The 16,086-nt window shown below is 36.2% G+C and overlaps 1 protein-coding gene across 2 annotated transcripts; it reads left to right on the top strand.

Moving 5' to 3' along the window:
* Window positions 1-7,513: 7,513 nt before the first annotated feature.
* On the top strand, window positions 7,514-14,167 carry LOC107753348 (ornithine decarboxylase-like). Of its 2 annotated transcripts, none has more exons than XM_016569483.1 (11): window positions 7,514-7,637; window positions 8,448-8,582; window positions 9,574-9,707; window positions 9,834-10,007; window positions 10,157-10,329; window positions 10,893-11,109; window positions 11,198-11,281; window positions 11,372-11,534; window positions 11,792-11,904; window positions 11,989-12,203; window positions 13,091-14,167. In XM_016569483.1, the coding sequence occupies exons 3-11, from the start codon at window positions 9,606-9,608 to the stop codon at window positions 13,227-13,229; spliced, it is 1,380 nt and encodes a 459-aa protein (XP_016424969.1). In that variant the 5' UTR covers window positions 7,514-7,637; window positions 8,448-8,582; window positions 9,574-9,605; the 3' UTR covers window positions 13,230-14,167. The 2 variants fall into 2 exon arrangements, with proteins under 2 accessions (XP_016424969.1, XP_016424968.1); XM_016569482.1 differs by having other exon boundaries at window positions 11,789-11,904.
* The last annotated feature ends 1,919 nt before the right edge of the window (window positions 14,168-16,086 follow it).

The following is a 16,086-nucleotide window of genomic DNA, read 5'->3' as shown; positions in this document are numbered from 1 at the left end:
ATGTTTCTTGAGCAGCAAATCAGTATATTAGAATGATTTCTGAAGATCATGTGACACTGAAGACTGAAGTAATGATGCTGAAAATTCAGCTTTGATCACAGGAATGAACTACATTATACAATAGTTATTTTTTACAATACAATAGTTATTACCGGTACAATTATTTAAAATTGTAATATTTTATAATTTTACAGTATTTTTGATGTGATCAATCCACATAAGAGCATAAGAGACTTCTTTCGAAAACATTTTACCAACTGTAAACGGATGCGAGCCAGAAGATTTGCTTTTGTTTTGAGGGAGGGTACAAATCAGTGCATTTATATCTTTTGATCTATAATTTCAGCATTGAGTGAATTATGACTCATATCTGTGTGTAAGGCAATATTATACGGCTTACACCATACAACGTGTTTGCACGCATCCATGTACGCCTATTACATAACCTTGTGATGTTGCTGCCAATAATGTTTCCTCTTGAGAAAGTTTGATGTTTCATGAGAAATACAGAACACATATGAAAACAGAATTGTGTGTTTGTTGTAATGTCTACAGAGTAATTCCACACTCACAGACTCTCCCAAGCCGAAACTTAACGCACAGCAAACTTTTGATTCAATTGAACTTGTGGCTGTATTAAGTTACGAGATATTATAATTGATACAAGTAGACTTGTAGACTTATATACTATAAGTCGGATTTTCATATTGGGAAATTTCACAATGCTTACTTCAGATTAATTCATTTTAATTAGTGCTGTCAAACGATTAATCGCGATTAATCGCATCCAAAATAAAAGTTTTGTTTACATAATATATGGGTGTGTACTGTGTGTATTTATTATGTATATATAAAGACAAACACAGTATATATTTTGAAAATATTTACATGTATATATTTATATTCATATAAATTATATCATATGTAAATATATTTAATATATAAACGTAACATATTTTTCTTAAATATATACATGCATGTGTGTTTATTTATTTATACATAATAAATATACACAGTACACACACATATATATGTCATGTAAACAAAAACTTTTATTTTGGATGCGATTAATCGCGATTAATCGTTTGACAGCAGTACTTAAAAGGAATTAATCTGAAGTAAGCATTGTGAAATTTATTTTGGATGCGATTGCTTCCAGTCTTTTTGATTTTCTTTTTCCCAAAAATGCTAGTTAAAGGGATAGTTCACCCAAAAATGAAAATTCCGTCATTAATTACTCACCTTAATGTCGTTTCAAACCCATAAGACCTTTATTCATATTCAGAACACAAATTAAGATAGTTTGATGAAATCCTAGAGCTTTCTGACCCTCCATAGGGTCAACTACCATGTTCAAGGCCCAGAAAGATAAGGACATCGTTAAAATAGTCCATGTGACTAATTTGTGTTCCAAATATGAACAAAGGTCTTTTGGGTTTGAGTATTTAATGACAGAATTTTCACTTTTGGGTGAACTATCCCTTTAATGTACTAAAACTTACTGACTTTGCTCACACAGGGTGCAACAATAATTTTTGTACTTTTCTGGGATATTTCCCCCACCTTGTTACACTCGTGGCGGTCACATAGAAAAATGACTGGCCTACCAAAAATTGGTTATACTTTTTTCATTATGCTATATTATTACGAAATAATGGATTCAATCTTTTAATTAGCTCAGATCAATGAGGCCTATGACCAATCAGTTCCAAAACGAAATACAAAACCTGTGCTAACTGAAAAAAAAAAAAAAATTTAACAAAAGGCTGAATCTAAAATTTGGTGGTAATATAGCATAATGAGCTTTTTCCCCATTTTTGACAGGGGATTCCCCAATATGTAAAGGACTTTCAGCGTTAACTTGTGTTTTCATCAAAATGATGTGACTCTTCAATGCCGTCTTACACCACTGCCATTTTATAGCTTCAGTATTTGTGACTTTTACCTACCTATAAGTGCGTCAGGGTCAGATTCTTCCGACCTGGAAACGCGGTCATCGTGAGTTCCTAAAGCAAAGCAGAGGTCATATTGCAGTTTCCAGGGAATGTACTTAATAAAGTGTAATCTTTGAATATACTGTAAGTCGTTTTGGAAAAAGTGTGTCTGCCATATGAATAATTTCAACGTTTTTACGTTTAAACGAGTGAGCATGCCCTGAAAGCACTTTACACGTTGTTTATATGTGAGTCGTAACAGGATCAAGAACAAGTTTAATCCAGACTCTGCTGGCTCAAAGAGGACAGAATCTCTTTACCCAGGTTTACACACCTTGTGTGAAGATTAAACTGTGTCATGACCTGTGCTGACATTACACCTATATTGCCCCTTGTGTCAAAAATACATTAGGATGTAAGAATAACTAATTCTCTCCTGGCAGACAATTGCCAATATATTTTCAGTTAGGTTTGCAGACATTTCCTTTAACCATAAACCATAATTTAAACTATGGTAAACGCCTGTGAAAAGTCAGTAGAGATATTGAACATTGACTTTCATAGTTTTTTTTTTTCAATACTGTGGAGGTCAATGGCTACCAGCAATTATTTGGTTCTTCAAACTTCAAAAAATATTTACTGTTGTATTCAGCAAAAGAAATAAGTTTTCATTTTTGGGTGAACTATCCCTTTAATGTTGTACATTGGGATGTATTTTTCTGAACTTACGGATTTTTTTATGAGGCAAGTTACATGACAAAATGTAAAAATAAAAGAGATACAAAAAAAGGCATACATTTAAGATTTATGTATTTGAATTACAAATACAATTTCCATCCATCTAAATTGCAAAGTTTTAATTTAAACTAATCAACCTAGTCATACATTAATGAAACGGGTAGATTCTTGTTTGCGTGCGTATGTGTCATTCATGGTGACACACATAATGTGTCTAAATGCTCTTAGGTCTGTATCCATCACAGATGCTGTCTCTGAAAACAGTCACCTGGTGAGTCCTGGTAAATAAAGCAGGCTTATCGGTGACCGTTCCTGATGGCTGTGACATAGAAACCTCCTTCCTCTAATCACTGTCACTCCACACACATCACACAGTCTCAGGAAAAGTGTGAAAAACTGTATTTTTAGGGGTACAAGAGCTTGCCACTAGCTAAGTTTCCATCCAAAGTTGTGAATTAAAGTTGTGCGAAAAATTGGAATATCGGATAAAACAGTTGCGTTTTCCATCCCATTTGGTTCAGAGAACATAGTCTTCAGTTCCTTGGAAACTGGCACAAAGTATCAATGATGAAATATTAAAAAGTTGCAATCAGTAAAGCTTGTGACTCTATTTTTCTACTTAATAAATGACGTTATCATGTTATCTTGCATTTGGGTGCATGATGTTTGGGAGACAGTTCTGGGAGGTGATTATACCAAATAATTTTTGGCTCAGGCATTTCAAAATGACTAAAACAGCGTCTGAGTTGCACATCCTGGAATGTCTTAGGTAAATGTGTTTCCATTCTAGTTTATGCATGCTTTTTTATTGAATAAAAAAATACTGCCTTAAAGGGATAGTTCACCCAAGAATGAAAATGTGATGTTTATCTGCTTACCCCCAGGGCATCCAAGATGTAGGTGACTTTGTTTCTTCAGTCAAGCACACAGCTGTATAACAATAATTGTCAACCGCACATCCAACATTATTTAATATATCAATAACCTTAGTAAAAAGAGAGACGTTGTGAACTAGGCTAATCCTTAATTCCTTTCCATGATCTCTATGGAATTCTGAGGAAAATGCAAGATTGACAGATTAGGAAGCATCTTGATAAGGGTGGAAAATGTTGTATGGAGCCTTAAAGGAAGGGGAAAAACTGACATAGGAACCTTCTTACCCATTAAATATTATTGCGTTCATGAAAAAGTCATGTGGTTTGTGGTGTTTGAGGATATAAACAATGACCTCATGGTCTAGTTGACCTCTGAAGGAAAAATCATAGTTCTGGAAAGGTCTGTCTGGATTCTGCAAACCGATGAATTAAGCTTGCATCTGGGAAACGTATTCCCGACCACAGCAATGCAGTCGTCATAGAGTTTCTCGAGTCGAAGATCAGGGCAAAAGCCACAGTGAGTATGTGAGAGTACGGATGGAAATACAGAGGTCTAAGGCTTTTCCAGTTGTGAATGACTCTTACATGATTTCTGAAAAACTTGTGCAATTTTGTATACATTCACAAGCCTGATATGTGATTTTTCATTAACTGATCAGAAATGTCTGACAGTAAAGCAGATGGGCTTGCACATGCACTTAAAATGCAATAAATCAAAATGTGTGTGTGTTGTAATTGCTGTTAACTTCTATATGCTAAGGTTTTACAAATCGTGAAATTTCAAGACTATATTAAAACTGTAGATTCATGGAGCATATGAGGCGTACATTTGCATTGTATTAGAGGTAAAAAATGATATAAATATTGTTCGATTTCTGGCACAAACCGATCGTTTGGTGTCTTAGGACATCAATGTGTCGTCACGTGCCGCAGGGTTTAATTTGGATTTGTCTGTGCATGTTTTTTTTACTCTCATAGATTTTGTTACCATTGCCATGCATTATACGACTTGATAGAGTGCAACGGTTGGAGTTAAAAATCATCAAATGTGTTCTACTGAAGAAACAAAGTCACCTACATCTTGGATGCCCTGGGGGTAAGCAGATAAACATCACATTTTCATTCTTGGGTGAACTATCCCTTTAATTTAGCGTGTTTTTGTGTGATATCCCAAATTTCAAGTTTTCAGCATGTGGCTAAGTGGTTGCTAGATGACTGCTTACTTACTATATATTACCGATATTTTACCAAAACTTTGTCTGAAGATTTTGTTTTTTTGTTATGTTGGAGGACTCTTGAGATGTTCTATGATTATATTGATAAGTGAAACAAAAACTCGTGTACAACTGTGTCACTTACCCAGTTATTTACCCCTCACGTTCTCAGTGTTTATGTCAAGTGTTTGGGTTTGATGAAATAAGGCACATCCTTCAAACTGCTTTGACTCAAAACTATCCGTGTTGCTAGACATAAAGATTTTGAGGTCATAAGTTCAAGACTGTGTGTACTGTACATAGAACAAGGTAGAATAGCCTGTGTGTCGTGTATATCTTATTTCGGAAACACAAATACATAGATGATATTGTGCACGTGCCATTTTGTCTCTGTGCAAACAAGCACACAGCTGTATAACAATAATTGTCAACCGCACATCCAACATTATTTAATATATCAATAACCTTAGTAAAAAGAGAGACGTTGTGAACTAGGCTAATCCTTAATTCCTTTCCATGATCTCTATGGAATTCTGAGGAAAATGCAAGATTGACAGATTAGGAAGCATCTTGATAAGGGTGGAAAATGTTGTATGGAGCCTTAAAGGAAGGGGAAAAACTGACATAGGAACCTTCTTACCCATTAAATATTATTGCGTTCATGAAAAAGTCATGTGGTTTGTGGTGTTTGAGGATATAAACAATGACCTCATGGTCTAGTTGACCTCTAGTCTGTAAAACCTAAAATGTCGCTACCATATTTTTTACGGTGAAATTCTGGCAACCACAGCTGCTGGTATTTTACCGTAAATGTCACAGATTTTTTTTACAGTGTCGGCCTACAATGAAGTCTACAGCACATGTAATGCAGTCAAATGCCTTAACCTATTTTTTTTTTTTTTTAAGAAGGAGGAAAAATGTATTTGTTTCCGTCACCAGGTGCACGGGATATAATAATTAGTCTGCTCCTTTGATTACAGGGAGTTTTAGGACTGATATATATAGATGTAGTCTCCACTCCTAATTTCCCCACATCTGGCAGGATGACAACAAAGTGTGCAGAACAAAGATAAAAGACGGAAGTGGAAAAGGTGAAATGTGAGGAAACATCCATTCTGGCATCTTCAGCAAGGTCTTGCAGCATGTTGACTGAAAGCTGCTGTCGTCAAAGTGCGGTAACTGGAACCAGATGGCCCAATTACAAGGAAGGAAAAGTTACAAAGGCACAGAAAGGCTCCTCCCCATGACCTCATCCGCATTGGCCCAATTCCTTTTTTTTTTTTTTTTTTTTTAACAAAATATTACTTTTTCAGTTTGCATATCACAACAGATTACACAATGACTAACAATCATGCACAGCAAACATTTTATACCCTATTCTCCCTCCCATATCCAAATGAAAGAAGAAGAAAAAACATTTTAAAGATACATAAATCATCATAGAAGATGATGATGATGCTACACTACTCCCTCAGAGCTTGTTCTTGTAGCAGGCTACCAACATTAACATTGTGCCTTAAGAAGTTTGTAAAAGGTCTCCAGACATCTTCAAAAACATTTTTTCTTTTCAACAATTCAATTCCATTGACACCATTCCTTCAGTCCACATTCCAATTCTTGGCTCAATTATATTTTTCCAGTTAAGGGCTGATAGTATTTATTGCCCAATTCTAATACTCTAATTCTAAAAAATTTTAATGCAAATGTAACTGTAAATATAACTGCTGTTCCTCACTATTTCTTTAGATGTGATATTTATTTTTATACTATAGGATAGTATTATTTATTAACATTTGGAATTAGCTTTTATTTTTTCAGTTTTCATTTAAATGTTAGTATTTTTGTTGTGTGCTTTTTTAATTACTAAAAAAATGATTTCCAATAGTTTTCATTAATAACAACATTTTTCCCATGATATTTTGAGACTTGTGGAAAACCACAAAAGCTTTAAAGTTTTGAACTTTTCTATTATTATTATTTTTTTTTTTCAGGAAGTTTATATAGTTGTCAACATTTGATGTCAAAGTTGTCCTGAAACCTAAAACCAAAATGCGTTCTTGCCTTAGGACAACTTTGATTAACTTTTTTGATCCACTTCAAATGTTGACTACAGTAGATGTTTAGAAAAAAACACGTGATTTCTCTATTTTACAGTTCTGTCACATTGTAATAATACATTTGAACCGCATACAGAATACTTGGGGACTTAAACCTGACTACACACAGACCCATGGGGACTCATGTCACGGTGGGGACCTAAATTGTGGTCCCCACGGGTACAAAAGCTTATAAATCATACAGAATGAAGTTTTTTTGTGTGTGTCTGGGTGTGTGTGCGTGCGTGCGTGCGTGTGTGTGTGTGTGTGTGTGTGTAAATTCAAACTCCTCCACAAATATTTAACTTTCTAATTAGAGATAACAGTTTAGTTGATAGTTTATAGATGTTCAGGAAACCACAAGAAATCAAGAATAGTTCAGCTGTTATATTTTACATGGTTAAGCCCTTTGTTCATTATGGGCTCTGTTTCATTAACAGGTTTTAGCATAATAATTATTATTAATCTTATACCAGTTGAGAATGTAACTTTGGTTCAGTCAGACGCGGGAAATGTGTTCTTTCTTCACTCCTTCAAACGCTCACGCGCGAAGCCGCTAGCAAGAACAAACTGGTTCGCTCGCTCAGAGGAAGCCGGTTTCAGCTGGCGCGTCACCTTGGAAACCACCTCACTATATATAGAGCTGCGATCCCGTGCCGGTTTTTACTCCTCTTGTGCGCCGGTAGATCACCACAGCCGTTCGTGTGCGGGACAACGCCGACGATATTCATTTCCAGCACTCTGGTCTAATGGGAAAACTCTTTGTAAATGCGTTTTAAGGTGAGTTATACGATATTATTCAGCGGCATTAACGTTAAGTGTCTAATATCCGTTATGTTAGGATAAACTTTCAGTTTGGTACAGTCTAATCAAAAATAAAGAAACTAACCGATCAGCCTCTAACGTTAGTTAATTCGCTGAAATGTTTTTCGACGCAGTTTAATATCGACGCGTTTGGCTCGTTTAGTTGTGTCGTATGTTATGACACTATGGCCTCTGAGTCAACGTGGCCGCTGTGTCACACTTTCCTGCGCGTATTTAACTTCGACTTTTATCAAAGGTCTTTTTCGTTGGAGCCAGCTGTGTTGACAAACGTTTAGTTGCTAATATGTTTACTAGATTCTTTGGTTAATGCTAACGGTTATTTTCAAGCTCAAGATCAATGAATGAAGCCTCACGCTGCATAGCCTCGCTAGCCCGAATGAGCGCATTCTATTGGCTGAGCCGAAAGCAGAAGCCGGCTGGATTTGATCAGTGATTGGCTGACAGGAATGCCTGTTATAGTTTGTCCAAACAGGGCTTTTCCTTATTGGGTAACTGATGGAGTCGCGCTCTTCTCAGGGGAGGGACTAATTTCACTGGCTTTGCGAAATTGCTCTGCGTTATAAGTGTCCAAAAATGTGTGTGCGGTTGCCAGCTTCATTGGGAAACAATTTCCTAATTTGACACAAAATGGACTGTTGCGATAAACAACAAATTGTGTGTAATGAGTTTTACACACTATGTGAATTAACGAAAGAACCTAAGGTTAGTTTGGACTGGTTTGTTGCCTGCATTTTATGGTTCGACGTAATGTATGAATCTTTGCAGAATTCTTGCTTGGGAGACGTGCACACTGGCCCTGGCCTTGAGGCTTATCTGAAAGGATTCAACTTCACTGGTGAACCTCCTTGGCTGTCCGACATCTGTTAGTCACATTATAATTCCATCTCTTCCATTCATCTGGTGAGTCATTCTGCCTTTTGAGAGCATCCAATAAAGTGGCATGGAAAACTCAAACCCCTTAAAGATCTGTGTAATTTTGTACCTTTTAAGTTCCAGTTTCACCAGTGAGAGAGGTATAATAATTCTACAGACATTTGTGCAAGTAATGGTACAATCTTGTGTTGTATTGTAGACATTTTGATTTGGAATAATTTTAGTAATGTTTACATCACTCTTTGTCAGTGACAAATAATGTTAAAAATTGGTCTGTTGCTGTGAAACCCTGATGACTGAGTAAAATGAGAGCAGTGGGTGTGATATGAGTGCTTTCCTTAAATTTGTGTCAGTTATTATAGTTAATGAAAACTAAAAACACACAAAAAACACTTTTTACTTGAAATAAAATTAATTTGTTAATAAAAGTTTATCAAATGAATGCTACTTGCCAAGTTAAATGTATCATTTAATTTCACTTATGCTAAAATAATTAAAACCGAAATAAAAAGTACTCCTCTGTAAATATATTTGAAACTAACATAAATTATAAAAAACGCAAAATGATTAACTTAAAACAAACTAAAATTAAAATGACATCAGAAAATATAAGTCAAATGTAATACATTTAATAACTATAATGGTATCTCCATTATAGCTGTCAGTGAGTTGCCTTTGTAGTCTCTAAAGCTGTGAAAACCCAGCTAAAGTCATTTTTTTTGTTATTTACTGTTTTCTACATAAAATCATCCTTCATAAAGATGTAGAACATTCTGTGAAAATATAACCTTTATATCTTTAATATTGCCTGAGTAAGGCCATGTCAAAAATTGAAATCATAGTGAAATTAATGGTTGAAATCAAACTTTGATGCTTGTTATCTCATAATTAGATTTTGGATTTCACAGACAGGGTCACAATAAGCTACTACTTTACGTACACCGACAGACGGCCACTGAGTGGAGTCTGTTGTCTTAGCGGTCACATTTTATAACACCCCTGTCATTTTCTTTAACAGTTTCTTTTGCAATCAAATCTTGAACAAACACCATGACCTCTTTGACTGGATCAGACTTTGACTTCGCCTTCCTGGAGGAGGGATTCTGTGCACGTGATATCGTGGAGCAGAAGATCAACGAGTCATCACTATCAGTAAGTGAACCTGTTGTATTATACCTACATGTCTGCTTAATTGTTGCTTTTTTTTATTCATGTTAACTTTTTAAATGGCTCTGCATATGCCATCCACCATTCTGATCACATCTCTTCTTCTTTTAGGATGACAAAGATGCCTTCTATGTGGCCGACCTGGGTGACGTCCTGAAGAAGCACCTCCGTTGGTTGCGCGTTTTACCCCGTATCACACCGTTCTATGCAGTGAAGTGCAATGACAGCAGGGCTGTCGTCACGACACTGGCGTCTCTGGGAGCCGGATTCGACTGTGCGAGCAAGGTATGTGAAAGATCTTCTAAGTTCCTTAAATCACGAATGTGACTTCTCCATGTGTCTCAATGAGTGCATGACGTCCGCACCAAACGGCAAGAATGTAGCAGCGTTAATCCTGTATTAACCCAACTTCTAATCCTCGTCTCTTCTGCTAGACCGAGATCCAGATCGTGCAGTCTGTGGGTGTGGAGCCGAGCAGGATCATCTACGCCAACCCCTGCAAGCAGGTCTCTCAGATCAAATACGCCTCTGCTCATGGAGTGCAGATGATGACGTTTGACAGTGAAGTGGAGCTCATGAAGGTGGCACGAAGCCATGAGAATGCCAAGTGAGTAACTTTACTAGAAAACGGGTCACATTTCACCACAAAATAATAGTGATCAACCAGTATGGGTTTTTTTTTTTTGTTCGTTTTTTTGATGGTTGATAACTGGGTGGCCGATGACCGATATAAAACGGATTATATTTGATATCAGACCATATAAATTAGCAACAGTGAATAAAACAAGCAGTTATTGCAAATATATATTTGTTTATTTTAACGTATTTAGTCAAATTTATTATTATTTGAAAATTACTTTGTTGAATCTGTGAAATAAACACTTAATTTAGATACACTTTCTGTAAACCTATTGTCAATAAAAATGGCTAATATAAGCTGATTTGGTTTGACCACTTCAAAGTAAAAAAAAAAGTTTTTTTTTTTGTGCATTGTGGCAAGATTTTTGTGACTGTTAAACGTTTTTCTGCTCATGATACTTGCCAAACAGAACAATTTATCGGCTGACAATGATATATTTTGGTGACCACTAAAAATTATAATTAAAAAAATGATTTTGTGCATTGTTACAAGATTTTCCTGACATTTAAACACATTTTCTGTTTCTGCAGACTGGTTCTCCGTATCGCCACCGACGACTCCAAGGCGGTGTGCAGGTTAAGTGTGAAGTTTGGCGCCACGTTAAAGAGCAGTCGGCTGTTGCTGGAGAGGGCGAAGGAGCTCGGGCTGGACGTGATTGGAGTCAGTTTCCATGTGGGCAGCGGTTGCACTGATCCTGAGACATACAGCCAGGCGATCTCAGATGCGCGCTATGTTTTTGACATGGGGGTAAGTGGCCTTATGCTATAAAAATTCAAACTACACTCATTTATGCAATAGAATATATACTTAGTCTGAAAATGATATTGTCCACCAGGCGGAACTGGGGTATGACATGACCCTGCTTGATATTGGAGGAGGCTTTCCAGGCTCCGATGACGCCAAACTGAAATTTGAAGAGGTATATTCTTAATCACCATCTTAACTTCAAGTGACCAAATATGTTTAGGTTATACCAAACTTAACTTGTGGGGTTTTTTTTGGTTGGCAGATCGCTGCTGTGATTAACCCTGCACTGGATAAATATTTCCCTGTTGACTGTGGTGTGAGGATCATTGCGGAACCTGGCCGCTATTATGTAGCGTCTGCTTACACACTGGCTGTCAACATCATTGCCAAAAAGGTCATCATGAAGGAGCAATCAGCCTCAGACGGTAAAAGCAAACATTCAAAACCATGTTTGTTTCTAATGTGCTCTTAAAATTATTATTCTCAGACTTTAAATGAAAGAACTATATTCAGTAACTACACACTAATATTCAGTAATATTATCAATTTCACTGCAATGAATAATCCTGTAAATGTCCCGTTTATAACTGAGGTGCTGCTTTGAAGCAATCTGTAGCGTGTAAAGCATTACATTAAAAAAATGATTTGATTTAACTGAATTTCTTGTTAATTTTTTCAGAAGAAGAGGATGGGGCCAATGACAGAACCCTGATGTACTACGTGAACGATGGTGTTTATGGTTCCTTCAACTGCATTCTGTATGACCATGCGCATGTCTTGCCAACTCTGCACAAGGTACGGAAATGAGTCCATCAGATTCCTGTTTGTTAGATGGAGTTTCTTCCCTGAGACTAAAATGTAACCAACAATCTCTTACAGAAACCCAAGCCTGATGAGCGCATGTACCCATGCAGCATTTGGGGCCCGACCTGTGATGGGCTGGACCGCATTGTGGAGCAGTGCAGCTTGCCTGACATGCAGATGGGCGACTGGCTGCTGTTTGAGAACATGGGTGCCTACACTGTAGCCGCATCTTCCACCTTCAATGGCTTCCAGAAACCCGATATTCATTACATCATGTCCCGCACAGCCTGGTAAGTAGGATGTGGGAACCCATTTTCATTACTTTCAGCATCGTTAACAGTTCTTTTTAATGTTTGAGTTATTGTCAAAGTAGAACGAACACCATACTAAAATAAGCCAAAGGCTTACTGATGTCAAACGCCGAAGGAACTGGATTGACACCCTTAATTCAGTATAACTTTTTAATTGATTCAGAGTTTTTATAGTTAACTAAAATCAGAAAAAATGGAGTGTATCTTGATGTATTAAAACTGAAATAAAATTAAGCTATAATAAACACAGCTAAACAGGCAGGATCAACAAAACTAATAAAAATGACAAACACAACTATATTACTAATAAACTGCTGATAGATTAAAAATTAAAGACCGAAAATGCAAAAAAAATTTTAAAAAAAAATCTAAATATAAACTAACACTGAATTTGTCGATGTATAACTTCAGCAAATGATGCTTTTTCTTAATATTATATTACATTTAAAAATGTTAAGAAATAATATTTTATTTAGAAATAACACCATCCAATGACAGAACCCACACAGCTAAACAGGCAGGATCAACAAAACTAATAAAAATGACAAACACAACTATATTACTAATAAACTGCTGATAGATTAAAAATTAAAGACCGAAAATGCAAAAAAAAATTTAAAAAAAAATCTAAATATAAACACACTGAATTTGTCGATGTATAACTTCAGCAAATGATGCTTTTTCTTAATATTATATTACATTTAAAAATGTTAAGAAATAATATTTTATTTAGAAATAACACCATCCAATGACAGAACCCTGATGTACTACGCAAACGATGGTGTTTACAAGATACAAATCTTGTACTGAAAGAATGACTAATGGAAAAAGGTTTTGACTGACTGAATTCGACACTTTCATTGCAGGCAACGTATGCAGCAGATCCATGCTCAGGGGATTCCGCTTGCTGCTGAGGAGCAGTGCGCTGGAAGCGTGCCATCCCACTGCGGACGCGAGAGCACATTGGATGTGCCAGCCAAGCCGTGCCCTACTCAAGTGCTGTGATGCTCTTCAATGCAGACTACCAGAGCGAGAGCCAGTTCTCATTCAGACAGCGGTTTATCATAGTTCTCCAGTGATTTACACCTGAACCCTGTCTTGAGGTCCACCATTTCCAAATATGTGCTGTTGAATAACAATAGCTAAATTTCTATTCTAAATGCAGCTGTTTTTCACTTTGTATGCATGTTGCAAATGCTCAAGCCTGAAAGACGCACAGAAAGGCTTCTTTCTTTTAAGTAATTTTTTTTTATATATACGTATGTACATGTAAATCATGAGGCCAGATACTTGACTGGAGGATATGAGGGAGGTTTAATCGTATGTGTAGTTTTCTGTGTGTTGGAGGAAAGTTTATTCCTGAACAGACTCCCCCTTTTATAGATTAAAATGGAAGCTCATGCTACTTTCTTTTGAGGAGTGTTAAGGGATTGAAAAGTAGCCATTTCATGAAATGTTCTCCCAACAGTCTTTGAAAAAGAGATCTTCCTCCTCACACAGACTCGTACAGATTTCTTCCTCCATGACCATTTCCATTTTATACTTGATTAGTAAGTTAATTTTAATATTATTTTTGACCTGAAATCTGTATTATTGACCTGAAATGTATGCCACTGATGCATTTGAAATGGATATGAAAGAGATGGGATTGCTTCTGAATTGCTTTCCTATGGAAACTTTTTTTTTTTTTTTTTAAGTTTTGTATTTTTATATAAATAAATGTAGCTGTAAAAATGTTTTGATTTCCATTCCAATAGCACCATTTTACAACTTGTGAACGTACTAAACTGTGCACAAAGATTTGCGCAAATCAAGAATTTATAGACCACAAGGTAAAACAACTTTACACTAAACATGAATGTAGCACCATCTAGTGGTGATGCGTGATTCTTTTTACCAAATCTGTTCTTTTGGATGCATTTCAATTAAACCCTCCAAAAATCTATGACAGTTTATTTAAATTATTTAGACGTTACATATTATGCTTGTGCTGTTCAGAATGAGAAACTAGCCTAATACTACCATGACCATAAAAATATTATTTGATACACCACACAATGCAACAAGTGTCCAGTTATCTCTGAAAAATAACTGGTAGTTTTGCATTTCACAAACATGCTTTGCGCTGTGGGATGTAGAACTTGGAATGCCTGTTAATGTGCCTCAAATTGACAGTATAATGATCTCATCTGTTTGAGGAAAACACTTAGTTTCAACATTGATTTCAGGTCCATACTTAAAGAAATACCCCATTATAGCCTTGAATGCATGTACACGATCTAATAAAAACTATTCATAACAATTAGTTTGAATACTTCTGGAGTAATACATTGAGGCTACTGGCATGTAATACAACTACAGTCAACAGGGTATATGGGTCTAATATTAAAACAAAACGCAGCCACCCTTCAAATTAGATATATTGTTTTATCTGTAGTAGTGTTGCAAATCATAGGATAAAATACTAAATAATGGATTACATCATCATTGATTAAATATTGATCAATAGCATTTAATGTTTTGACTTTGATCATGATTTGTGTTTTCTGCAAAATCAGAACTCGTGCTTTGGCACATGTTTCAAAGCAACTTCACAGAATTTTAGATTTAGGAAATTTGAGAATTTTCTGAAATGTGGCTGATTTGACATTAAAACACACACACACACACGTTGGGTTTCCATGTTTTATGGGGACATTCCATCAGCGTAATGGTTTTTATACTGTACAAACTATTTTCTATCGCCCTAAACCTAAACCTGCCCCTCACGGGAAACTTTCTGCATTTTAAGTTTTTCAAAAAAAATTTTATTTTGTATGATTTATAATCTTATTTCCTCATGGGGACCAAAAAATGTCTTCACAAGAACAAGGATTTTGAGATATTCGTATCATTGCTTAGTGACAGCAGTAAGCAGCTTCCCGTAGCATTCTTGTTGAAGTATTTCGCAAACTCGGGAACACCCAGAGAACAGCGAGTTGTTCCAGCACCTGAGGTCAAGTATGTGGAGAAAACTGCTGATCTGTGACTCAAGCAGATTCATGTTTGAATTATTCTGGGAAGAACTTGAGAATGTGTGCTCATTCTACTTTTAAAAAAATAATAAAAATAAATAAAAAGCTAAGACAAGCATTTAATTATGTCATACTGCCATATGAACCATAAGTGCAATAAAGCGCTATAATACCACCCAGTCATGTGTCCAAATGAATAGCATAACCACTGCACTATAACACACACACACGAGTTTGTGTGGATTTAGCCCTTTGTCAATTTACATGTAAAGGACTAGCCCAGGTTTACATTTTATTGCTGCATATTTTATCATGCTGCTCTTTGTATCACATTAATGATCAATTAATGTTAAAGCAATAGTTCACCCAAAGAATGAGTTATTCAGTTACTCCTAACAGTACATTGACTGAACTGCTAAAAGAGAACCGATGATGGGATGTGCACGAGCAGAGCAGCTGGACTGAGTCTCTTCCTGCCGGGAGACGGCATCTCAGTATGGTAGGGGCGTAACATTTCCGTCACACGCTTGAGGTATTCAGCCAATCACAACGCACTGGATAGCTGGCCAATTAGAGCACACCTCGCTTTTTCAGACCGATGAGCTTTGTAAAAATCGACGCATTTCAAAAAGGCGGGGCATAGAGGAGAAACAATAAATGTACATTATATGGAAAATAATGTGTTTTTTTAACCTTAAACCGCATAAACACATTGCATTATACCAAATACACAAAATAATGTTCTTTTTAGCAACGTCATATGACCCCTTTAAAAAGGTACACATAGGCCTATTAGTATTGCCTCGAGTTTAATTAGTTTGCAAAGAAGTCTGTCATCTTTAACATAC

The sequence above is a fragment of the Sinocyclocheilus rhinocerous genome, unplaced genomic scaffold (genome assembly GCF_001515625.1).
Source record: "Sinocyclocheilus rhinocerous isolate Xijiao unplaced genomic scaffold, SAMN03320098_v1.1 scaffold1042, whole genome shotgun sequence".
NCBI classification, from domain to species: domain Eukaryota; kingdom Metazoa; phylum Chordata; class Actinopteri; order Cypriniformes; family Cyprinidae; genus Sinocyclocheilus; species Sinocyclocheilus rhinocerous.
The sequence above is the reverse complement of the archived record's forward strand: the minus strand, read 5'-3'. Positions and strand labels throughout refer to the sequence as shown.

Bases quoted from the DNA above. Each gene is read 5' to 3' on its own strand.
- LOC107753348 (XM_016569482.1), top strand. From the start codon at position 9,606: ATGACCTCTTTGACTGGATCAGACTTTGACTTCGCCTTCCTGGAGGAG. The intron at 11,905-11,988 runs GTACGGAAATGA...AATCTCTTACAG, and splicing joins TCTTGCCAACTCTGCACAAG to AAACCCAAGCCTGATGAGCG. The intron at 12,204-13,090 runs GTAAGTAGGATG...CTTTCATTGCAG, and splicing joins ATCATGTCCCGCACAGCCTG to GCAACGTATGCAGCAGATCC.